The 25,577-nt window shown below is 48.7% G+C and overlaps 1 protein-coding gene across 1 annotated transcript in view; it reads right to left on the bottom strand.

Moving 5' to 3' along the window:
- PRKN (parkin RBR E3 ubiquitin protein ligase) overlaps positions 1 to 25,577 on the bottom strand; it is an 869,798-nt gene that overhangs the window by 500,381 nt on the left and 343,840 nt on the right. The window contains exon 4 of the mRNA XM_053668746.1: positions 5,290 to 5,411. Coding sequence (XP_053524721.1) covers positions 5,290 to 5,411 — 122 coding nt within the window. The remainder of the gene's footprint in view (positions 1 to 5,289; positions 5,412 to 25,577) is intronic.

Raw genomic sequence — 25,577 nt, 5'->3', positions numbered from 1 at the left:
TGGCCCCTCTGTGGGCCTAACGTCAGAACACCAACCAAACAGACCGCAGACCCGCACCCTTGGGACATCCGAAAATACTTCATAACAGAAAATAATTTGCTAGGTCTCTTTCGCTAAGCTCTCCAAACTCAGAAATGCCTCCCAATTGAATTGATAGATAAAAAGAAGACTACTGAACACTTATTGCTCGGTAAGCTCAGATATATTTCAAGACTCGATTACATGTCTATGAGAGAGTAGGTTTGATATTAAGAGAAGTAAGTAGATTCCTGACTAACAATTAATCTCTAACAAATATTAACTTTAGGAATGATTATACATTTAGACTATATTTCTTAATAAATTTCCTTGCATAAATTGTCCCTAATCTATAAACCAATTTTAAATAAAATCCATCACGCCGGGCAGGCATTTTACATCTTACTCTATTTATTGCACCATCTCTCCTCGGAAACCTTTTAGCTTTCATGCTATTCCACAGCCGAGTATCTCATTAGAGCCGCCAAGATAAAGTTCTTTTTGAGATAAAGTAATTATAGTGAATGGAGGGGAAAATACCAGCCAGGGTTCTTGGCTACAGCAACCTCCTGGCTTATGATTCATTTTTAGACTAATAAACTGAGCGCAAAGAAGAAGATTTTAATGGCAGATGACCCGGGCTACCCAGAGTTTGTGCTGGAGGGATTAACAATTTCCACCTTACCCACACCGCAGAGTCGCAGAGGTGGGAGCTTACAATGTGAGTTCTGCGGTTGCTTTGATGCGTTTTTGGCAGAAAACTCTTCACCTGAACAAATAACGGCGAGACCTAACAGTTTCTAAATGTTCAGAACGTGCCTGGCACACACAAAGTCCTTCAGTGAGTTACTGGCAAATCACCGAATCTTTGCTGTGACTTCAGTGAAATTTTTATGTCAATTTTACAGCAAGGAAATTGAGACAAAGAAGGTGAGCAACCTGCCCAAAGTCACCCAGCCAATAAGTAAGTGCAAGACCCCGAATCCAAGCACCTGTGGGGACAAGGGCCGTGAGCGGCCATTCTCTCCAGCTCCTTGCTCCCAGGTGGTTCCGAGCCCAGAAAACTCACTTCTACAGGTGCTCTATCTTCTCCCATTATCAGATCAATAAACACTTTACTCGTAAGATCCTCACTGTATTTTAAACCCACATGCTGTTAGAAAAGCCAGTCCATTTCTCCCTATCCTAGAAGCTTCACTTTCTACAGCAGGCAGCGCCCACCTGGAGTGCGGGCAGCGGTGGGCACAGGGGTCAGACGGGCCAGGCCCCTCGTCCACGACTCGGAAGGGAGCATCCTGAGGCTCAGTGGGCAGACGCCTGCAGGTCTGAGGAGGAGAAATCCTGGCAAAAGGATCCCCATGAGCAGACTCTTCTTCATCAGTGTGAGATTCTAATGAAGCTTCATCAGCCCAGGAAATTTTATTAGCGAGTCGCACTGTCTCTTGCCATCTTGCGTTTGTAGAAATTGGCGCTGGGGAACTTTTGAGAGCCGAGCTAAGAGCCATGTCGGACGACATGCTTGCTTCCCATCCAGAAGGGTCACTCTTCATAGCACACACTCAGGATTTCATGACAGACACACAGAAGGAACCGTACCGACCCACATTCTCGTCTTCAGTTTGGCAGGACCCAAGAAGGGAGGGACAGGGATGGCATCCTGTCTCTTGGTGTCATTTCTTTTTCCAATAAGAGCTCCTTCTTTACTTTGCAGTTATTTTCTAAAACCAGTGTAAGCGCTACATATCTTGGAAAGCTTCCTTTTCCTGTGTACTTTTTTGGATTAAGAAAAATAAAAGGGTTGGGGGCTAAGACTCAGTCAATTGTTTGGTTGTCCAGGCAAACGGCGATGACACGGGTTATTTTAAATGGTCTATTTTATTCTCCAAGAACACAACCAGAGCCCTGTGTGCATGGGCGAAGCAATCTCCCTTTTGTGTTCAATGCTGTGTCAGTTCTGCGTGGACCCACAAGGACAATCTTTGAGTGGGCCGTTGAGAACTGGACGTTTGCCATGTTTTTCCAATCAGCCACTGTTCACAGTTGTTGAGAGAGTGTTCATTTTTCTAAAGGTGGTTTTGATGAGTGGAAACTCTGGTCAAGGTCAACATGAAATAAAGAAGATAATATGATTTGGAGAAAGAAGAAAACCTGGTGCCCAAGGCGATTCTCAGCTCCTCCCCAAGGTCAGGCCAAGACTTCAGACACCGGTTCTCCCATCTTTAACGACAAGACAAAGAGACCATCCACAGTTTTTCATTAGGTGTGAACCCCGTAAACGGTTCGACCTCAGAGCTTTATGTATGAGACACAGAGTTTTATTACCACATGCAAATATTAAAGAGGGCTGCAGAAATGCTGGAATTATGAATAAGTTCCCCAAAATGACCACAAAAAATTAGGAGGTTACTATTGATTCATGAAAGGCATGGGACTTGTTGAAGACGTATTTCCCTGGACCAGAAAAAATAAAATTACATTTTAAAAAGTAACGCAGGAGGCTAAGTAGGTTCCGATCTCCCTCCCTGTGTATAAAAAGCCCCCTATAGAAGTTCTGATAAACCACACTCCGCTCCTCCAGAACATCAGCTACATAAGATGCCTTTTCCTTTTTCTTTCTTATTCCTGGCCGAAGGAAACTGTGTAAATTGCAGATCTTTACAAATCTCTGGAAAATGAAATCGAGCACTTGTCTACTTTCTGCGTAGCAATCCTTCCTCGGGGTCAAATCAATGCCTCCCACGTCACCTCCGATCCGAAGCCTGCAGACCAGCCAGCAGTGTGGTGTGCCCGTGTGTGCATTTACAATAATACAGAACAATAATACAGCATGTAAGATTTCTAAGTATTCACTTTCCAGCGAGTTTTCCATCCACTGTTCGCATATCACTAATCTGCGCAATAAGTAAGAACTAAAAACCATGCCCCCTGTTCACAGAGGTCCCCAAGCTGACCTAGGGACAAAGGGCGGGGGGGGTGGGGGAAGCTTCTAACCCAGGCAGTCTGGCTCCAGAGTCGCCTTTGCCAGCTCACACATGGTCTCCCAGCTGCCACTCACTTTCGCTGTGTGCTCGCTATTGGCCAGGCTCAGTGGAGCCCCACCTATTCGTGCATCACGTGAGGGCCACCACACTCTGGCTTGGTGTATGTAGACTGCTGGTGCATGTTGTTTTTCCTTTTTGTTTTCTATTTTCCCCCCATGGAGCTCATTTTCCAGTGAGAAATATCATGTAAAATTGCACATTTACGGTTTCTCTGTATTAAAAACTAGATGGGCCATGCTGAGCTTCCATGACGCCTGGCAGGAGCCCCCCCCTGCCCGAGGGCTGAGGTCTCTCCCACCCGCCACGGTTCTCGGCACCCTCACTGCCCACACGAGACTTCACCTTTGCACCACCCACGCATCTGATCAGTGGGGACGTCTGACGTGGGCCCGCCCCGCAGGCAGAGCTGTGCATGTAGTGAAAGGGGCAGCTGTAGGGCTAAGACGCCAACGGCACCAACCCAGTTCAAATCCCTCATCCGCAGCTTGTAAACTCCTGTTACTTAAATCTCTTTAAGCCTCTTTCTTTCTTCAACCTAAACAGATGTACTAACAGCAGGTCCCTCAGAGTGCTAATAAGCAATTAGGTGAGATAATCCATGAAGACAGTGAAGCCTGGAGTTACAGGATGATTGGTTATTGCTCTTTCCATTCGGAACCGTGCGGGGTTCCTGAAAATAGGTCACATTCACCACCCGGAGTTTTCCCACAGGCTGTGGATCGGGTGGGCTTCGGGGCTGGTGGTGCACTGGAAGGCGGCAGAGGGGGCAGAAACACGTGTGGGAGGGATTTTGGGAGGGCACATCTCCCAGACAGAAGCACGTTCCTATGACCACCCCAGAGGAAGGTCCACTCCCTGGGGGTCAGGACACAGCTGAGACTACCCGGGGGACTGTCCTCCTGTGGGGTTTGCCTGTGTAGCTGAAATGTTGTTCCGCACTGAAACACCGAACTGCATGTTTTGGGACTGCACCATTGTCCCCAGGCTGGGGAGGGGCTCGGTGGTGCTCCTGCCTCGGAGTACCCCTCAGGGAGCTCCCCGTGCTCCACTGCAGCCATTCGTCGGGCCTCCCGCCCCTAATCTAGGCCTGTGGAGCCCAGTGAAAAGTAAACTAATGAACCTCTTTGACTTCCATCCAATGACAAACTTACAGCACCAATAAATAAGTAGTTCTAACACATCACGTCATGCATCGCCTTTGTTTTTAACATCTGCCTTGGCTCTCTGGGGCCTGCAGAATAAAATCCAAATTCCCCAGCCCTCACTGGGACCTGACGTGGAACCAGGGCTGTCTGTCTACAGTTCAGACCCTGACCCCCCAGAGCTCTGACCCTTCCTGCTCCTGGGCTGTGCTCTCCCTGCGATGCACACATTCGCATTCACGTCAAATTTTGCCAGGCTCCACACAGCCATAGCACTGACACCAGGAACTAGCTGTGTCTGTGGTTTACATCGGGACCCAGAAACCTCCTCTCTGGAGGCTCAAGAGTAGGTATGTCGGGGTCGTGAGGCCATCGAGTCTGTCTGTCTGTCTGTCTGCCCCGCCCACGGTACCACACAGACAGAGTGTGCACAGGAGTGGGTGGGCTGCGTCCCAGTGATTCTCTGTTATGGATACTGGAGTTTAAATTCCTTGCAATGTTTATGGGTCACGCGACATTATTCTTCTGATGTTCCCAAGCACTTAAAAACATAAGGAGCATTCTTTGATCGTGAAACAAGGCCAAGGCCACGGAAGATGCTGGTGTGCAGATCCCTACTTCAAAGGCGCACCGTTCCCTGATCCACAACTTTCTTTTCACCTTGGCCTTGGGGAACACCTTGCATTTAGCAACCTCACGTACAGCAACCTCAAGTGAGCCATCCGATGAATTCGGACAAGTATATGCAAACATGTGGCCGCCACACAGACCAAGATAGGAACCGGTTCCAACATCTCAGAAAGCTTGTAAAAGACACCCCACAAAAGTCTACCCCTGCTTGTCTTAAAAGCAGTTTCTCTCTCCTTTCAATCAGGCCTGGACCAAAGAAATGGGGGCAAATGTCCCGGGCTACCTAAATATTATAGAGTCACATGGTTTCAAATGACACTGCAGACACCATAACCCCTGCCACCACATGGAGGAATGTCCATGTGAGAGGCATGGGGACAGCTGGTTAGAAACTCCACAGGTGGCTCTGCAAACGCACGTTACCTTCCTGGGCAGCCTCTGCTAACGCGCGTCCTTACCTGGGCCAAGGTGAGCGTGGCTTGTTGGCAGGTGCCGCAGCGCACCCTGAGCTTTCCTGGCTGCACTCTTCGACAGGGGCCTTTGCAATAAACATAAAAGCTGTTGTAAGCCGGTCTACCTGCTGGGGAAAATAAAAAAAGCAGGGGAAGTAGTCAATCAATGTGGAATCCAAACTGAGACAAACTTCAGAACTCCTCAGAAGCATTTTGAAACATTAATGGGATTAATATTCCGATGAGGATATAGCAACTTCACTTGGAAAATCTAGTATTATGCTCAAAAGAGTGAAACTCTTTTCTTCTTCTTGCCAACAGCCCTGTGACTTAGCAAAGTCAGCAGCCGGCTGCCAAGTTTGCGGCCAAGTGCACATGTAACTTGGGGACACGCGAGGCGCCCTTTGCTGCTGAGGTTTTTACATGGACGAGGAATGACGTAGAGACAACCGGAGATTGTCCTGCTCCTGAATTCTGTCTCCTGCTCCTGTGCACAGTTCTGAAGGCTCCAGATTTTTCCTCTTAAATTCTTATCCAGAGGGACACACCAGCCCCTCCCTTGACATGAATACCACCCCAGTTTGGTGGCTTCCAGTGTAAACTTTTCAACACACACTCAGTCACACGTGGAGGAAGACAAGAGCCTGCAGGAGCCCGACAGACGTGTGCTTGAAGCAGTGCCTGGCATTCCAGGAGAGCTCTCCACCTCGACAAATGCCAGTCAAATGACACATTTTCAAGAGGAAAAGCTGGGGGAGAAAATCGGTAGTCAAACATCTCCTACCATTTCTGTGGAATGTTACCAAACAGGCATAGCATTACTCCCTACACGGCGGGGAGTCCTTCTGGGTGGCTTCACACCTCCATGGCCGCAAAGAACTAACTTTAGTCCGAAGCACTTCCCAGTAAAATGACCACCTTCCCCAATCTCGAAAATGACTAAATACTTCTTTTACCCCTTAACTTCTTGCTGGGTAGGAGTTACATGAGGTCATGGCATAAGATTTCCTTTAAAGTTTACTGTGACCACCAAGAGCATCTAGAAATAATATATAATAAGTATTTTTGATCATTATGAGCAAAAACCTTTAGACTACCAAAGGCATCCAGTTCATTGAAAACAATTAGCATAAAAAAATGAGCAAACAAAGCCCCCTAAAGTCTTACTCTGCCCCATGTGTTTTATTAACTCATAAGCAGAGCCTTTGTGGACACACTGAGTTGTCCCTTGGTTAACCATCCTTGCTAATAGTATAGGTGACAATACTTTTAAAATAGAAATCAAATATATAAAAATAAAGATAAATACTTATATACATGTAAATGTACACATTATAAATATGAGTATAAATATAAACACTTATATATAAATTAATATAAATAAGAACTTCAAGTTTCATATTTTTGTCATTTACTGGCAATATATTTTGTTGTCATCAGTCTCCAACGATCAGTATTTGGTTTCTGGTTTCCTGTGTGAAAGGGCAGCTATACATCTATCTTTGCGTGATAAGAAACTATGATTTTCTGTCACTTTTTGTAACTTTAGGGCCTTAAAGTGCAAGGTACTCAAGGAACAGATAGAACCATCTATGGAGGTTATAGAACTACCCTAACAGAAGCTCAGGGGACCCCCCAGAACTGTGACAATTTTAATGTTCAGTAAGATGAGTGCAGTGAAGGAGAGAGGAGCTTTGTTGATAAAACCTTTATCAGCAATATGAACGAGCCCAATTTCATACTTTTTATAACCTACTGTAAAGGTTACACAATAAAAAAAGGAGGAAGAAGAGGAACAGGCAACAGAAACACTTTTGGAGGGGAGCCAAGGCCGCATAGACACCCACGGTGGTGAAGGGGCCCATTGGCAGCTCTCCGACAATAGCCGCCCGGCGTCCCAGAAACCGCAGGGCACTCAAGGACTCTTCTCTGTCCTGTAGGCCAGTAGCAGTGCTTGCACTATTGTTTCCACTAACGGTACATCCAGGCCGAATCTGAACCGGGGAACCCTTCCACCCCCTGTGTGGCAGCTTCACTGAAGTCCTGGAGAAGTTCATCGGAAAATGCTGCACCGCAATGCTGGTGCCCTAGAAGCCTACACTGTGACATGCGATTGATGAAACAGAGCTCCTCGGAACCAGTGTTAGCTGGGCAGTAAGAGCCAGTCTAAGGAAGGTCAAGGTCAGGCCAGTCCTGGCTACAGCCAGCAACTTTCAAGGTGTTGGCTCTGCTTGGTCAAGCAGCTAGGACTTCACGCAAATCTTGAGATCTTTTTCTCAGAATGGCTTTCCCACCTCTTTGGCTACATGTCACTATTTAAAGTTGGCAAGCTTCTCCGTGTCACGCTGGGATCGGGAGTGCACAGGACAGGGAGAAGGACAGGCACCCCGATGGTGACCTTCTGCGCATGTCACCGGCACCCTGCCTGGAGGTCTAGGGCACAGACCCTTGACTGTGGAGCCACAACACTGAGGGAAACAGCAAGGCACGTACTGGCCCCAACCAACGTTTGTGCTGGTGTAGAGCTTTCTCTAGTCAATAGTGTTTGTTTATCTTGCCCCTTTTCCTTTTCCTTGGACCTTAAAATCCTTTTTCTCTCCTAATCAGCTGTTTCATATGGCAATCCCTTCCCACACATACACTACGCATAAATGGATTTCACCAAGTCATTTGCAATGAGGTTGCAGAACCTCACCCTTATTATAGCACTCACCCTTAAGTCTCTAAACATCCTACAAAATGACTTTTCTTTTCAAATAAAACCATAGGGCTTTTCAAGTGATTGGCTGTTTCCGTAGGCCTAGTCACAGGCGAATCGAGTACTTCAAGTGCACTTCACGGAACCCTGCGGTGGGGTGCCAGCTGTTGGCAGGTGCTGAGCCAAACCGTGGGGGCTCTGCTGTCGGAGGTGAGGCTAAGTCAGGCCAAGGTAAGCGAGTCCGCTCACCGCAGGGCTCTGCGCACTTGGTAAGACAGGCACCGCAGAGAACTGCACTGCCAAACCCGATCTGAACTCAGGAGCCTTCCTCTCATGGAGAATTCTGTGAAACTCTGCGTCTCAGAAAAAAATAATAATAAAGGAAGTATTCAACCCCCAGTGTGGACTTGATCTTTGCAAGCCACACTGCTGATGGTTATAAACAAATTCGGCTTTGTCAGTTGTTCCTGAAAAGCCTACTGACAATTAGCACATGTTCTTCCCTCCACCTCGCGCCATCAATAAACTTTATATATAATTATTATACCATGAATCAGGAGGGTTTGTCTACTGGTGTAATGATTTTACAAAGTAAAGGATATTCATTTCATTCCGAAGTTTGGTTTTTTTGGATAGAGGTTAAAAGCGGCATTCACGAGTAGGGCCCTTTAAAGTGAGACTCACTGTGCATTCGAAGCATCCTTAGAAACCCTCCCATTTCCAAGCATTATAATGTTCTCATCATCTTTCACTTTCTTTCCCACGTTTTGTCTGGTTAGCAGGGTCCTTTGTCAAGCCTCCTCTTTTCCTTGTCCACTTTTCTTGTTCCAAAAATTGCCAAAAGCATTAACCACATTCACAACACATTGAGTAAAACCGCTATTTAAAAATAATATATTGTATTGGCTTTGACTTTTGAAAGCCAGAATAAAATATAGTTTTCACTTTTCTTTTATGTATTTTAAATAACGAGCTTAAGGCCTGAAGACATCGCTTTAATAAGACAAATGGGCACTTCAGAACAGTCCTCCCGATTCTGATGAAAACTTTTCATTGACCTCAGAAGTTTTTGTCATGGCTTGTCACAGAGGATCAAAGACTTCGGTCGCTTGGGCCATTCGTTTTCTGGTGGCAGGGAGACAGAGATCTGGTCTGCCACATGGAGCAGTTATGACTATCACCCTCAGGTCGCCCCTGCTTCTAGGCTCTCAGAATGCGACCTCCGTCTGGTTTGACACCTGTGAGTGCGCCATGGGACAGACTGATGGCCACACTTCCGGACCTGTGCCCCGAATCCGTGACAAGGAACAGAGGCGTAGAGAGCCTTCTCCCCACACCTGCCGGAGTTCTTGCTCTGGCCTCTCTGGGTGACAGTCATCCCTCCACTTGTGTTTCTTACATTTGTGGGAAAACAGAACTCAGGGGCCCCTGCACGGTCAGCACGTACCAAAGGGTGAAGTCCAAGCCAGGTCATCTGTACGCAGTCCATCTTCCTCATGTGACTATCCATTCGTTCTAGTCTGAACAACACGTGTTCAGCGCATGTAAAGCAGTTCCCATGAAATCTATCCACCGTGTACTTCCAGAATCTTCTCTCCTGCACAGCATCTTGCTTGGGATCATCAAAAGGATAAGGTCGTGTCCACTGCAATGTAATGCAAACTTCTGAATGGAAAATTCTGCCTCACGTTGGTCACCTGCTCACCCTGCCTTTTCCTCTGCACCGGCCTCCCACAGACACGGCTCCCCCGTGTCACACCCAGACTCCTCGTGCAGGTCTGTGTCCGAGGAAACACACAGCAGGCATGTGCCAGGCCAATAAATCCTCCCATATTCTAAGTGTGGGAGTTTTCAGGTATGGTGATGTGAGGGCCACATTTGCATAAAATAGAACGTAGCTCTGATACCCAATGTTTGCACCTCTTTCCACCAGCCAAGTGCACTGGACCAACTTCACACACCCTGCAAGTTAACAGTCTATAATATTTGAAACCAGTAACGTTAATGTATGATCTTAAGATCACAAAAATGATTAGGATGATAAAATAAACAAACATGAAAGAATACTTCAAAATTTTACATAATACTTTGTATAACTATGAAGTGAAAAAAACTGAATGCTGACCATTCACAAGCAGAACGGCTCTGAAGGGGACGGTCGTCACATAGGGACACGGACAGCAATGCGCATACAACGGGCCTTCCCAGCCAGTGGACCGGCCGCACGACCCACGCCTCTAACCAGCCGCAGCCCTCACTCCCTCGGAGGGACGTGGGTGGTGCTCCCATAGGTCCGGCTTCCACCCGGGGCGGGCGCTTCCAAACACATTTCGCAACCCCCAAGGAGATTCTCCCCTGAAAAGTTAGAACTTAATTCTCCATTTTTGTGCGAGAGTTTTTAATTAATGTATCTGCACAATAATTTCAGCTGGTGAGGGGAAAACTGCTGATGACAGCTAATGCCTTGGCCTGGGTTTTTGTTGCTGCCAATTTATTTTCTCATTAGTCATTGTAAAAGTAATAACCGAACCTCCCATGCCAAGACAAAACTGTGGGGTGAAGCATAATTTGGAGATTAGTTCTAAGTAAATAGGCACGCTCAAAGCCCACCAGGTAAGGCAGTTGCTTATTCTTCCCAGACATGTGCATCTGCGGGGAGAACTGCGCTGGGCGCTGAAGTCACAGGGCTTCGAAGCCTGGAGTGGACACCCCCAGCTCAGATTTGGATGGGAGCGATTACGGAGGCTGCGGATGAGGGTGTGGACTGTCCTCAGAACACATCCCTAGAGCCCGGATGGGTGCGTCCAGGTCAAACCCCAGCTCTACCCTGTCACCTTGGGTCAGTCCACTGACCCTCAAAGCCTGTTTTGTCCTCTGCAAAATGGAGGTGAGAATCGTGGCCAACGCAGAGGCTGTGGTGGGGATTTAGAAGAGAAGGTACAGGTGAGACCCCCAGCAGCGTCTGAGAAGTAGCGCATGCTCAGTACACACGAGCTATTCTCATGGGCCCTCAGAACACCTAGGACCGGAGTGCTTCTGAGCCCTCACAGCCGTGAGCGCTGGTGGCTCCTCTCTGGCTCTGGCCACGGCTGACTCTTACACACTATTTCTACATTAAATGTAATGCTAAAGTGTTGGAAAGAGCTGAGATATAACTCTTTTTCAAGCTGCTTCAAACCCAACTGAATCCTATATGGTGATGTTCAGTAACGCTATGGAACCTAAACCGTGGAAAGCCCTTCCACGGAGTTAAAGTTGACTGGAGTCCCATTCCATTCCACGAGTCACTCTTTTATTATTGCCACGGAGATCCAGACGGAGCAAAGAAAATGAGGACAGGAATTGGTAAGCAGTTATGTGGACCCGGCCTAGTGGGTAACATTTTTAAGCCGGCCAATGCATTTAAAGTATTTCAAAATTTCCCAAATCAAAACTGCTTTCCACTGTGTGGTTGTACAATGGAAAACAGCTCAGAGAGGTTGAGTAGCCCCTGAAAATAGCCCCAGGGGTGGGCATAGATTGGAACATAAGTTTTTCTGGCTATAAAGTACATACTTGCCTCCCAACTACATGACAATAACCTTGACTCAGAAGGTGGTCTTACTGACTCCTACAGGGCATTGATCCTACAGCCGATGAAGGGCAGTGAGGGAAGCCTAGTTGACGGTGATGGGTCATGGTCAGTGATCACCGGCAGCTTCCCCATGAGTCTTCCCACCCCACGTGCTGAATTCAATCAGCGTGAACGGCTTTGTGGAAATTTCTACTGGCCTTTTACTGCACTGGCATTCAGCAAGGATGTGCGGGAACAGCAGCCAGCAATAAGGGGGTAAATCTCCTTTTAGGGGCCAGCATATACTCTACAATCACACGTCACACCACGATACGGTGATCCGTGCCGTGCCTTGGAGTCAGTAGAATTTCTCACTTATTCTTACAGAAGTGATGCCTTCTTGCTCTCTGAAAAGTACTTTTTAAATCTCTTTATTTTAAATATTCTAAACAACTATAAAGGACACATGGATGAACCAAGGGGGAGTGGAATCAGTGGAGGGAGGATGGCTTGGGTAGGTGGACGGGGAGGGGGGAAATGCAGACAACTGTACTTGAACAACAATTCAATTTAAAAAAATGTGTTCTATGTTTTTTGCCTAATCCTTGAGCATTGTTATGAATAAATGACTCAAATGATAAACTGCAAGTAATAAGAATATTATTTGTGATATAACTCAGCATCTTCTCATGGTCCACAATCATTTAGTTCAGAAAAATAGCAATGGAACGTAGAAGTGCCTCCTAAGTGCCAAGTTATCGGTCATGTCTAAAAATTTAGAAAATTCGGTGGCAGCTTCAATAAATAAATAAATAAATAAGCGTTCTACGTGTGAGCAAAGCCTGTTGAGGAAATGAACATGCGCAGGAGTACGGCAACAAGGTCTGACCCTTTCCTCTCCCAGGTCTTCACCTTATTTCATCTGAAATAGCCAATATAATTTGTTTGTTAAAAACATTTCACGCAAATATAATATTTCCCATCTTCACTGCTACCATGAAATAGCCTCCTACAAATTCTGGTGTTTTCAGTGCTCCATTTTGCCTTGACAAATGATAAGGCTAAACTTACAATCTTAATAAATCTGCTCTTTTCCAGCACTGATTCCAGAAAGTCCTGGGCAGTCATTGAGATTGATAAGATCACTGCTGCTTATTAAAATATGAGAATTATTTTCTTTAGTGACATTGTAATGAGTTAGAAATGTCCGGTGATGTCACCGTGCTGGGGAGAAAGGACAAAATGACCGTCCACTCCGAGTCCAGGCTGATGGTGTAAGTGACCGCGCTAAGAGCAGGCCTCTTCAGTCAAGTTCGACCTTTGCAGGGCCGCGCCCATTTCGAGTGCTGTTCGGCCAAGTCCTTGAAACTGCAGGGCATTCTGGCACTGACATTTCCTAGGAGTTATTCCTGTGAGAAGCCATTTCTCTCTTCGCCTTTTGAAATGTGGGTCCACGGGCAATGCCACTGCACTGTGGCCCACCCTGTGCTCCAGGTGATATGGTGTCAGGTGTGCCCACAGGCAGGTGCACGGCCCGGCATCCTGGCAAGTTTGCCTCTCCCTCCCTCCCCCCTTCTCCTCCGACTGAAGTGATTTCCCAAGGGCTCAACCGCCTTTATCCTCTCCAGAACCCATCAGCTCTCCAAGTTGCTTTCTGATTAATTTTCCTAAAGTAAATCTCCTCAGAGGCCTCCTCGTTGCCCCCGAGCGGGAGTCCACCCCCTCGCTGAGTAAACCCAGCAGCCCTGGTGTCTGCACGCAGCTCCCGCCTCCACCCTCGCTTCCCCTCTCCTCTCGGGACATTCAGGCTGCGCTGGGCCTGCACAGGGCATGCCCTTTCCTGCCTCTTTGCCAGAACACTCTGATGTTTGGAAACACACAGAAAACGGGCCTTCCGATCTCCCGGGTGCAAGGCCACGCAAAGGCTTTCTCGGCACAGCCAAACCTCCTGCGATGTTGGGGGAAGTCCTGTCTGCTTTCTCTGCAGCTGCTGAGCGCAGGGTGTGGCCGCCGCAAACCGACCCTCTGATGCTATTTACATTCATTTGTTTTCATGCAAATAGGTGGTCTGTCCACCAGACGCTCCTTGTTTAATACTGTAGATTGTTGTCTGGTAGATATGAAAACAGATCCTGTACCAAGACACAGATACACCCAAAGGTGTACAGCCTGTTGGACTCTGGTCAGGGGTCGGGGGGCAGGGGTGAGGAGGAATCCCTAACTTCTCAAGTGCTCTTTGAACTGATCATAACATCTTACCATGTGCCTCATTTATTAATGGATTAAATCAAATATTTTACATGTTCATTTTATACTTGCTTGAAAGTCATGATTTGACTTTCTGTACACTGTAATTGAACACGTCCTCATTTTTAGGGAGAGAAGATCGTAAAAGGCCTGGCAGGGGCTGTGTCTGAATAAGTGTGTAGTACATGGGCATCTCATTCATCCCCTCTACCCCGAACGGCATAGAAAAGTGCAGCGCTTCTACATGCCCAAACTCTCCCTTCCCCAGACAGGCCGCCTCCTCCAGGAAGTCTTATTTGATTCACCTACTAAGTGCAAATCCTCTGCCCTACATTCGCACTGCATTTTATTTACATTTTTCACCAGGCACTTAAATCCCCGTCTATTCCACCCTCTCCCACAGATATCTGTGTCGCACCTGTCTGACTTTAGATGTTTAAGCGTGGAGAAAAACTCCATCCTACTGCATTCTGCCTGTGTCAGCGAATAAAGAATAAATGATGGGAAATATGTGGAGGACATTGAGCAACCGGACTGGAGACCGACACTCCGGCAGGAGGGCGTCTTCACGCTGGCAAGAGGGGACATCACAGTAAAGTGACCCTCAAACAACTTCCTCGCTGTGACAACGCAGTGAGCGATGCTCTTCCAGACCCATTAAAATGACATGCAGGTTGGTAATTATTTTTGCAGTGTTGGGAGTCTGAAACACAATGTCTCTCAGCTTCTGTTATTTGGCCATGCTAAATGGATGTTGTCAAAAGATTAAATACAAATTGGTTATAAATCTTCATTTAACGGCATCGTGTAGGGAAGGCGACATCATGACACCCACGTTTGTGTCAGCATTAAGAAAATGAAGAGCTCTATTTTAACTATTTTAAGAGTCCTGATACCTGATGGTATCAGGACCATGGAAATGATTGTTTATTCTATGAAACAGTCTATGGATTTGAGGATGGCACCATTGATGGTCATCATGGGATCTATGAGCAAGTCTGGAAAACACTGAGGGCATGAGCTCGCCCTTCTGGACTCCAAGTGGACAGGACAGCCTTGTCCCGACGGTGGAAGTCACTGTTTGCAGGGAGCCCAGTCCTGGCCTGGAAGGCACACTCCTTCTGTGAACCAGACCTTCTGAACTGATTGAGAATCTGGTTTCAGCGCAGTCTTTAAAAACCCAGCTTGCTGACCATTGGCCAGGGAGCGCGGATCTAGTTCTAATCTGCAGGCGGCCCCTCTGAAGCTCCATGGTCACCTCTGAGCTTGAAGCTGTGCTGTCCCGCAGCCTGGGCAGTGTGATGAACACCCCGCACTGACACACCCGGCGTGTCACCGCTGAATGATGAGGCCGGCTGCATTGCCGAGACTGCAGGAGTCAGCAAAATCTGACTTGAAAATAAAACTCCTGTTGGCTGTGTCTTTCAACCTTGGCGAGATCGTTCTGAGGGATAAAATACGGGCTTTGGAAACTAATGCTTCCGCGATTTAGGGAAGACTTACTGCATGGAATCAGGATGGCAGTAATAATCTTGACATTGGAGGTGCACCGGGGAAGCCTGCAACAGACTCGGTCCGCGTATGTGTGCAGGGTAGAGGGTTCCCCATCGCCTCTCACAGCAGGGAGGCCGAGGAAGCAGCAGGAAGAGGATGAAGAAAGGGCAGAAAAGACCCTGGAGGCAACAGGACAGTGGAGGGGAAGCCCGTGAGAAAAAGAAAAGTGAAGAGCGCCATGCGGAGAGAGACACGCACGCCAGGGAGCAAGGAAACGAGAGGGACGCTGACCGAGGACGAGGTTTCCTGGAGTCACAAGCTCCGGGCCCCGGGGCCTCCTGGGACGGTGCTCTGTCATCTCCATGCTCCTGCCTCGGTATACAACACGATCCAGCATCAGCACCCCACATGGTCTCCAGTGGCCCACGCACCTGGTGAACATGACGGCCCATCGGCCTTTCCCTGGTCCCCCGTCTCCTCCCGCTCCTGCCTCGTCGGTGCGGGGGTGGGGTGCAGGGCACCATGGTCACACAGACCGGCTCTGGCACCCGTGCCTTCCCTTACACACTGCGGTTGCTAAGACTTGGCCTCCTCACGTTAAAAAAGACTGTTCGTGAACAAACCAGTTAGAGGAGTATTTATATTTCCATGGAAGAGAATTACTTTTAGCTGAAGAAAAACACACAATCACTGCATGAAAATGTCCACTAAGGAAAGATGTGGAAGGAAACCCCAGCACAGTCTATGGCCAAAGGAACATCCGGTCTGTGTGCGGCTGGACGTGTAAGCACTGCCCACACGGCTCAGACTCTGGGGTCACCCTGGCGGTGCCCGGCCACGCTGTTGGAGCATTGCCCAAGGTGTTAGAACAACCATGTCCGAGGCGCTTTTCTGGCACAGGGCAGCTCCGTCACAGGCCCTACAGGGCCCCTCAGGGCAAGGCGGCTGGTGGGGGGCCACACCCCTCACTGTGGGAGTGAAGGTGGCTTGGTGTGGGGAGCAGCGCCCTGTGAAACTCGAGGTCTGAAAGGGTCATGATGTCGGAGCTCCTCAGTGGGGCTGCGTCGTCCTGCGGGGGGCTCCAGGACCCTGAGACACCCAAACCAGGAGGCTGCTGGCACCCACTTCTGTCCGGTGGTCCAGGGCCTGAGGCAGCAGGAGGGAGGCTGGGGTGTGTGGCAGTGCAGAGATGGGGTAGGGGCTGCAGTGGGGGCAGGAGGAGCCCACACATCTGGGGAGGGGCCTGGGCACGGGTTGTTGTTTCTGAAGCTCACCAGGCGATCTGGACGCACAGCGAAGGATGGAAACCATTCATGTGGCCCTTTGTGGGATTCGAACGTCAGCTAGTTGTCGAGAACAGTCATTCCAGAGCAACAATCAGCCTCCGGTGTGGGTCCCACGGGGACAGCACTGGGACCCAAAGGACGCAGCCCCCCTGGGGGGCCTGGTGAGGCGGGGAGGGAGGGTGACACCCACACTCATTCAGAGAGGCCATCTGTGTCCTCCTGTCTGTCTCCCCGCTGCCACCAGAGGCTGCTCTCTTCAGAGGACTCTTTGGTAAAAATCAGCCACAGGCTCAGCTCGGTTTCAGAGAAACTTTCCCTTAAAACCCCCTGCGACCTTGTTGACTCAGAAGCCCGTGAAACATCCCTTCATCTACCAACCGCATAGGCAGCGGCCACAGCATTTGGTACAAGTACTACAAACTGACGACCCCTTGCTTTTCCACTCTCCAGCTCCTCCACTGTGGTCATGGGGCTGCTTCACTTCTCAACTGGACTGCGTACGGCGACACTGGGCCGAACGGATTCTGTGTCTTGCTCCTGCCAAGGATGTTCATCACCAAAATGACCAGGAAAAGGCAGCCTTGGGTGCGGAACACATTCAAGTTAAAACAACAAGGAAGAAACGTGGGCCCCACTCAACCGCCCTCCGGGCACGGAGGGAGGAGCACGCTTTAGGAGGAGGTCTTTCTGCTCCACTCCACAGACCACTCCACAGACGGGCGTCTACGGTTAAACCACTCCTGTTGAGACGACCAGTGTCTCCCCACTCAGATTCCTGGGCCGGGAAGTGATCGTATGTCAGAGATCAGATGGAACTCTGCACTGGGGGCGTGTCACTGACCAGCAAGAAATACGCACTGGTGGGGAGACTGTACTGTAGCCACGTCAGCTTTGCAGCCACACTGATTGCGGGCTCCTGGCGTGTGCCGCTGTGCGCCACTGAGACCGTGCTCACGAGGAAGCGGCTGGCATGGGACACCTCTCCGTCCTTGCCCTCGCATTGCAGCGTGATGCCGGGGGCAGCATCCACTTCTGGCGATCAGACTCTGGCAATCAAAACTTGCAAGACAGAAAGAGCACCCCGTGTTCATGGGGGTTCCAGTCTGTTGAAGATCCCGAGACGTCTGACCTATTTTGTGAGTTTTACAGAAGGAAACTCGGAGTTTCAGGGATGCAGTCTCCCTGCAGCTACAGTGGCCGGGTCAGTGTGGCCCCTTGGATTGAAACCCACTCACTGTGACTCCAGGGCCCTCGTCCCTCTGGTTATGGTTCGCTCTGAAATTGGATTTGAGGCCAGCAAGGCAGCCTCTCTAAGAAAACAAAACCGAACGCACAAACTGGGAGGGGTGAGCATTTGCGATTGACGTAAGGTTGGATTCAGGATTAACTGGATTCCAGTAGCAGCAGGCTGATGATTGATAGCAGCATGATTTGGGACAAGTGCTCAAATCTTTCTGAGTCTCAGTCTCTTTATCTATAACAGGAAGGTAACACATGCCTCAGATAATGCCTGCTGAGCAGTAAATGAAAGAAAAGTATTTACTGCCTGGCGTGTACCTCCAAACGTCCTGGGTGAGGATAGTCAGGGATGAGGCCAGCTGGGCCAAAATGCAGAAAGGAAAACCCTCAACATAAAGGTTAAAAAGTGACTAAATCAACCAGGGGTAAAAAGTCACGATTCAGGGCGAAAAGTACAAGGGGCTTGGCCGACCAGAGCTGACAGGTCCGGAAAGGCCACTGCAGCCAGCCAGGTCAGGGGAGGCCACCCTCATCAAATACCTGACCCTGGGCAAAGCCTTCGCCAACCTCAGCGGGGACATGTGATAGGGTCAGACTCAAGCATGGGGACACTGAAGTCCCCAGTAGTGCCAAATGTCATCGTTTCACCCTGGTCTTGAGTCAAGGCTGCATTGTGAATGCATTTATAGAGAGTGTCTGCTCCTAAATTATCCCGCACTGTCTCGGTCAGCTGCCCACTCCCCTGTAGGGTTCCGTCCAAGGAGCCGAGGGAGCAAAGGGAGAGTGGTAGCCTGCCGACTCTGAAAGTCTTCCCTCCGCATGCCGGAACACTCTGGGGGAAGGGTTCGCTCCTGCTGGCCTAGTTTCTTTTTTAAGGATCTTGTGTACAAATAATGCATACCCTGGTTTCTTCCCAAGATGTTTATTTATTGAGTGGGGAATTACTTCTTTTCTTTGTTACTTCTTCCTCCCCGCAGGGCCAAGCTCGATCTCTTGCATTTGCTGTTAGTTGAAGACATTGAATTGGCAGCCAAATGAAATAGAACTTCAGGGGGATTGTTCATCATCTTGCATCTGCATATTTCCTGGACAGTAACTTGGCTGCTGAACTTGAATGGCAAATAACAAGAAGTCCCCGAGGCCCTGGTTTCTGACTCAGGCTCCTTTCTGTAACCAGAGCCACTGAGCTTTTCAAACAAGCGAGCCTCACTGGCGGTTCTGGATTTGACTCAGATTTGGAGCGGCAACCAAAATGCCAAGCGTGGCCTGTGGCATGAGCCACCATCCATGTGACTTCACAGCAGCGAGGCCAGAGCTAACACGGCAGCTCCCAAGTTTTCGGTCAAGTTCCACCACCTCACGAGCCCCAACTTGACATAGACTATGCAGGCCTGGAATTAGTTCATTGGTAAAATTAAGATGATTGAACACACATAAAACTCACAAGACAGAAAGTGCCAAGGTATTTCTGCCCTCGGTTTTGCGATGTAAATAGTCGGATGAAGCTCAAAAAGCTCTTAAAGAAGTATCAGCAAGTGCAAATTAAGGGGCAATTGTAAAAGAGCAAATATTTGCTTTACCATTTTGAGATCTCGGTTTGACAGCCATGTAATCCCTACAAAGAAAGCGTTTTCGAAGGGACCGACAGAACATGAGAGGGACGGAGCATTCAGACACTGGCTCATCAGACGCAGTGTCCCCTGACCGTGTCAATTTTCTATTGTGAGATGTATGTTGGCTTTGAAGAGATCCGCGTGCTGGCAAAGATCAGAGCGGATTTGATCAGGGTGTTTCAGAGTCAAAGGGACTTTGGCTTAAACCGTAACCTTTCAGTTTTATAGGCCTGGGCAGTATGCAGACTGAATTCCACGGTGGGCCCCAAGATCTGGGCCCCAGGTACATATGTGTGTATGATCCCCTCCCCTTCAGTGTTGGGGAGACCGACGTGAAGGACCAATGCCACTGCTGTTATCGTGAGCTTTCCTCAGATGACAAAAGTGAAGGGATCTCTCAGGCACACCAAAGGTCCCAATCAATGGGTGCTGAGTTAATCAAAGAGAGAGGCCCTGGGGGAGCCTGACCTAATCAGGTGACACCCAGGTCTTCTCTGAGAGAAGAGATGGCATGTCCCATGAGTGTCCAGGGCAGGGCCACTCGGAGGGCACTGCAGGGGCACCTGGGAGCTGAAGGCAGCCCTGGCTGACCTCCCGCAAAGAAGCAGGGGCCTCCAGCCCACAGCCACAGGACCGGACTTCTGCCACCAGCTGTGTGAGCTGCAAGGGACCCAGAACTGCAGACGGTATGACCTGGACTGCAGCTGAGTGTCCCTGAGCCCAGGGCACAGGGAGGCCGTACCCGACTCCTGATCTACAGACATTGTGACCTAATAAATGGTGTTGTCTGAAGACACCGAGTCGGTGGTGATTTGGGCCACGATAGAGAAGACTGCCACAGGCAAGTGGCTGACTTAACCTCCCTGCGCGCAGGTGTTCATACAGGTGAACGCCAATGACAGCAGGTCGCTGTAAGAATCTCATGGGACTCGGTAACACCGCAGCACATGCCTGGTGCAGAGTAAGAGCTCAGTCAAGGCAGCCGACAGCGCTGTTAGCACCTACAGAACACCTCGCGAGGCCCGTGAACAAGGGAGTGGGGGCATCGGAGTGGGCGACACGTCTGTGTCCTACATTCTGTACAACGTCAGGAACTGTTCTTGCCCCTCTGTGAGTATCGTCTGACTCACTAACAATCATGTGAAGCAGATGCCACTGTTACCCTTCCCTGTCTCCTTCTCAAAGGACAGGGGATGCAGGCTCAGGGTCGCAGAGCAGAGCAGGGTTTGGGTTTTGGCGACCAAGCTGCAGAGTTTGAGCTCTCAAACCCCAACCCCAAGGTCATACCCCCTAGATAAACTTCTCCATATCCTACTGCAATGAATTTTTCTGTGTTCTAATCTGAGATATACACAGTGAGGGAAAAAGTAGGTTTATAGTTGCTCATGTGGAAAATAATATAATAATTAGTAAATATTAAAACAGTAATACACTGTTTCAAATACTCACAACTGTAAGCCTGTTTTTGCCCCACCCCGTTTACACCCCTCGTCCCCACACACTTCATGGGGCCCAGCCTGATGCCCTCCACATGGACATTTAACAAACCCGCATTCCTTAAAGATCAATGTCATTAACCTGCAACTGCCAGATTGCCGGCAGATGCAGCTGACGTGTTTAGTGTCAGAACACACGCACAGCAAACTCTGATATAGAAGAACAACTGGGATTTACTCAGGACATCGTAATTACCTTAACTAAAAATAAACTTCTGGCCGCAGGACATGATTGCTGTTAATGTTGATTCGGGAATCTGAGAATCATTCCCCCCTACTGTGGAGAAGAGGAACTATAAAGTCAAACAATCTGGCTAATTAGAAGGTATCACTTGAAAGAAAGAGAACACATCTGAACAGTGTTTAGGGCTGATAACTACAAGATTAAACAAAACTGGTCTCACAGCCCATGTTCTTCGATCAGGAAAGTGTCTGAGTGGAAGAGAAATAGCGTTTTAGGTTTTCTTTCTGAGAAATAGCTCCTCCTCCTCCTCCTCCTCCATGACCCCTCCCTTGTACTCCACACTGATTTCTAACTGCCGCATCCCACGTCTGACTCCTCTCCAACACCCCACTCTCCTGGACGCCTGGGACAGTCTGTCACTCCAGTGCTGAAATGCACACGTGACAAGCCACAGGATCTGTTTAAGAGCATACTGAGCAAATGGAATACCTTTAAAATTATACAAAACTCCAAACCCTGAAAGCAGCTGCCTGGGCTTCATTGATTCTTGATATGAAAAGTGAGACGTGGGCTAGGTCTGACCATTGTGACAGGAAACCTCAGGGCAGGCGTGGCGAAGGACAGGGCACAGGACGGACGTCTGGGCCTCGGTCTGAGGCCGGCTCTGCACTGACGCCGCTGCCCTGGGCCGTGGTCGGGGACGACAGCCATCGTCATCTGATAATCTCTGCAGCCCTTCATGGTTTGCAATCTGAGAATATGGTGTAAAGAGGGCAGGAAGCTGACCACCCGCATCCCGCACCCCATGGTGCAGCTCATCGCCCGTTCACTCGTTGGGTAACCCAACGGCCGGACAAACCAGGGACGCTGACACCCTTTCGTCTCGGCCCCCGTGCTGCTCTTGGAGACTGTGCAGCTCATCTCTGCCCAAGTGGCCGTAGAGTATCCGCTCATGGGGCAGCCCCGTGTCTTAGGCTTGGTCTTTGTCCCCAGGTGTGTGCTCGAGCAACACGCACTGTCGGGCACAGGGGTCAACAGAGGGCACACACAAGTGTGGGTGTGAACAAACAGCAAGTCACTGCTGTCCTCACAGATGTCCTGTAGGGTGTGACCGACTCCCCGTAAGATCTGCAAACGGTTTTTCATTAAATTTTGAAGAATTAAGTTGGGAATGTTCATGCCTTTTTTTCTGTATGTTTGCTTGTTGTTGTTGTTTTTTTAAGAAGCAACCTTTGCTGGACCTTAATATTTAATTCTCAATTCACATATGTGATAAAAGTAATGAATCATCCCTTTAATAATAACCATCTATTTTATAAAAGGTGGTAGTTCACCATGTTGTCCTTCAACAACACAAGAGAGGCATTTTTCACCCACTTGTTCAGAACTTATTTCTGGAAGTCAGTGAGAATAGCTAATCAATATGCAGATAAATTATAGAATGAGGGAAAAAACCTCTGTCTGTATAAACATAAGCTCTAGGAAAATTAAAATTCTGAATAGACGCTTCTCCAAAGAGGGCATACAGATGGCCGATAGACATATGAAAATATGCTCAGTGTCACTAATCATCAGAGAGATGCAAATTAAAACCACAATGAGATACCATCTCACACCTGCCAGAATGGCCACTAAATCATCAAGTGCTGGCGAGGATGCGGAGGAAAGGGGACCCTAGTGCCCCGTTGGTGGGAGTGCAGACTGGGGCAGCCCCTGTGGAAAACAGTATGGAGTTACCTCAAAAATTTTTTAATGGAACTGCCTTTTGACCCAATGATTCCACTTCTGGGAATATATCTGAAGAAACATGAAACACTAATTTGAAAAAATATATGCACCCCTGTGTTCACTGCAGCATTACTTATAATCGCCAAGATGAGGGAGCAGCCCAAGTGTCCATCAGTCAGTGAGTGGATAAAATAACTATAGTACATTCACACAGTGGAATTCTACCCGGCCATGAAAAAGAAGAAAACCTTATCCGTTATGACAGCATAGATGAACTTGGCAAGCATTATGCTGAGTGAGATAAGCCAGCAAGAGAAAAACAAGTGTCGTATTGTTTCACTCATACACAGGATCTAATGAACAGAATAAACAAAGTAGAAACAGACTCCTAGCGAGCAGGCTGACAGCTGTCAGAGGGGAGGGGTTTGCAAGGCTGGGAGAAAGAGGCGAAGGGAGTTAGCCAAAAAAACCCCCCAAAACGCATAGGCACAGGCAACTGTATGATGGTTACCAGAGGGGGGGGTAGAAGAGGCTATAATGGTGATGGAAGGAGACTGGACTTGGGGTGGTGAACACACAGTATAATAAGCAGGTGACATATTATAGAATCATAGACTTCAAATCTAGATAATTTTAATAACCAATATCACCCCAATAAATTCGATAAAAAAGAAAATAAATTAAAAATTCAAATCATTTAAAAATTATTATTACAACATATCAGTTAAAAATTAATTTTCTATAATATCATTAAATAATTAAATATTTATACCATGGTTAGGCTTTATCCTCTGTAAATTAAAGAGATTTTTCTAAGCACTTAGGATCTGAAGATCTAACATATTTCAAATAAGCTGTTGATTCCACAAAATTAAATTAATCTATTAAAACAGTATAACTAGAGAAGAATATATGCATAGCGACCGAAGGGTATTATGGGTGAAGAACACGCCTAAATCTGGGAAGGGCTGAAGGAGAAGCGTCCTTAGAAAGACATCCTGGATTCCAGGGTAGGAGCTGTGTGAGGCCTGTCCAAAGGCATCCAGTCATGTCGTATGAAAAATAGAGACATGTATTGAAGAAGACACAAGATACAACATTGTCCGTAGGACACTGATGTCTCAGTCCCCTTCAAAGAAGGCACCTTGGGACCTCACACGGTTCTCCCAGTCACCATCAGCTGCCCGGTCTTATTTTCCTGAATCTCATCAATGGTCTGAAATCTCTTCCCTTTCAAAGGTGATTTTAGTTTTGGGAAAAGCCAGAAGTCACAGGGCACCACATCTGGGCTGTAGGGGGGCTGAGTCACCTGGGTGATTTCATGTTTTGCCAAAAAACTGTGCACAAAGACGTGATGTATGACTGGGCGTGTTGTCGTGATGAAGCAGCCAATCACCAGCTGCCCGTAGCCGTGGCCTTCTGAATCATCCGAATAGTTTCCACAGAGGAATGTTCAATGCAAAATTTTATGCAGATTTATTGCTCTATCTGCTCAGTCATTTTGAATGTGACAGCCACACAGTGCACATGCTCACTCAGCAGCGTCTACCACCCCCAATGACTAGTGCAGTGAAGTCGTCTCTGTTCACGCCATGTGCATTCCAGTCCATGCTCCTTAACTGCCAGGTCCCATCAATGCAGCACAAACGTTCTTGTTATATTGACAATGGCTGGACTTTATTTGGACAGACCTCGCATTTTGGTCCCAGAACAGATGGTCGGAGGATAAATCAGCGTCACCACTCCTGGGGCTGACGCTGGGCTGCTACGTCCGCCCACTGCTGTGCCGAAGCTCGGTCGCAGCAGCTCTGAGACACTGAAGGAGGACGGCAGGGTCCCCCCTCTGAAGGAAAAGTTGAAGGTTCCTGGGGCCCCCATGAAGTGCAAGAGACTCCCCAGGAGACGTGGGGCCATGGTGAGCTGGACAGCGGTGGCAGCCCTGGGGACCTGTCCAGGTGACAGCTGTGCATGCCCATGCAGCCGCAGCCACATCCTCTCATCCTGACTTGGGCATTGCCTGCATCCGTGGCCTCACACCTGCTTTCAGACTCAGACAAGATCTTACCAATAAACCACAATTTCAAGGAAAAGAAACTCACCCTACATAGGAGAGCCACACAGGCTCCCGGGGGACAGTGTGTGGCTTTGAGTCAAATGCATCTGGCCAGAACATCCGCTCCCCGCTGCCTGTATGATGTCGGTGTAGTGAGATGAGACCACCGCCCAAAAGGTGCTGTCGGGAGGAGGGAATTCATGTGAAATGTGTCAAGTGCCCTCAGGGAGCCCCACACGCTGTAGATTTCCCTTTCTGCCCAACAGGCCATGACCCCTTCACCGTGGGAAGATGTCCACAGCAGGGGGATCTCTCCTACAGACCCGTGGGTGACTGTCCCTCACAGACCGGCCGGGCCTTCTCACACTGGGACTCGTGGAAGAATAAGTGCAGGGCCATCAGGCACACGGCCACCACCGGGGTCTGCGCAGCAGTAGCACTTCAGTGCACGTCCCTGAGTGCAGACCCGTGACCTCAGCTCCGCGCTCACTGAGGCCACCTACGCTTGTGTCGATGGCGTCAGGCAGTTGTGCCCACAGACGTCGTGGGTGCTGCTCTTGTTCTGATCGGGAGAGTTGGTGTCCCCCAGACAGCAGACACCAACCACACAAATGTGTGATCGTGGAAAAGTCCAGCAAGTCCAACAAGACTGCTTGAGCTCCGGCTGACTCCCTCTCTGGCTGACTCACTGCTAACTCATGGG

Source organism: Artibeus jamaicensis, unplaced genomic scaffold (assembly GCF_021234435.1).
Source record: "Artibeus jamaicensis isolate MK-2021 breed Jamaican fruit bat unplaced genomic scaffold, CSHL_Jam_final contig_497, whole genome shotgun sequence".
NCBI classification, from domain to species: domain Eukaryota; kingdom Metazoa; phylum Chordata; class Mammalia; order Chiroptera; family Phyllostomidae; genus Artibeus; species Artibeus jamaicensis.
Note: the sequence above shows the minus strand (reverse complement) of the source record. Positions and strands in the feature narration are given on the sequence as shown.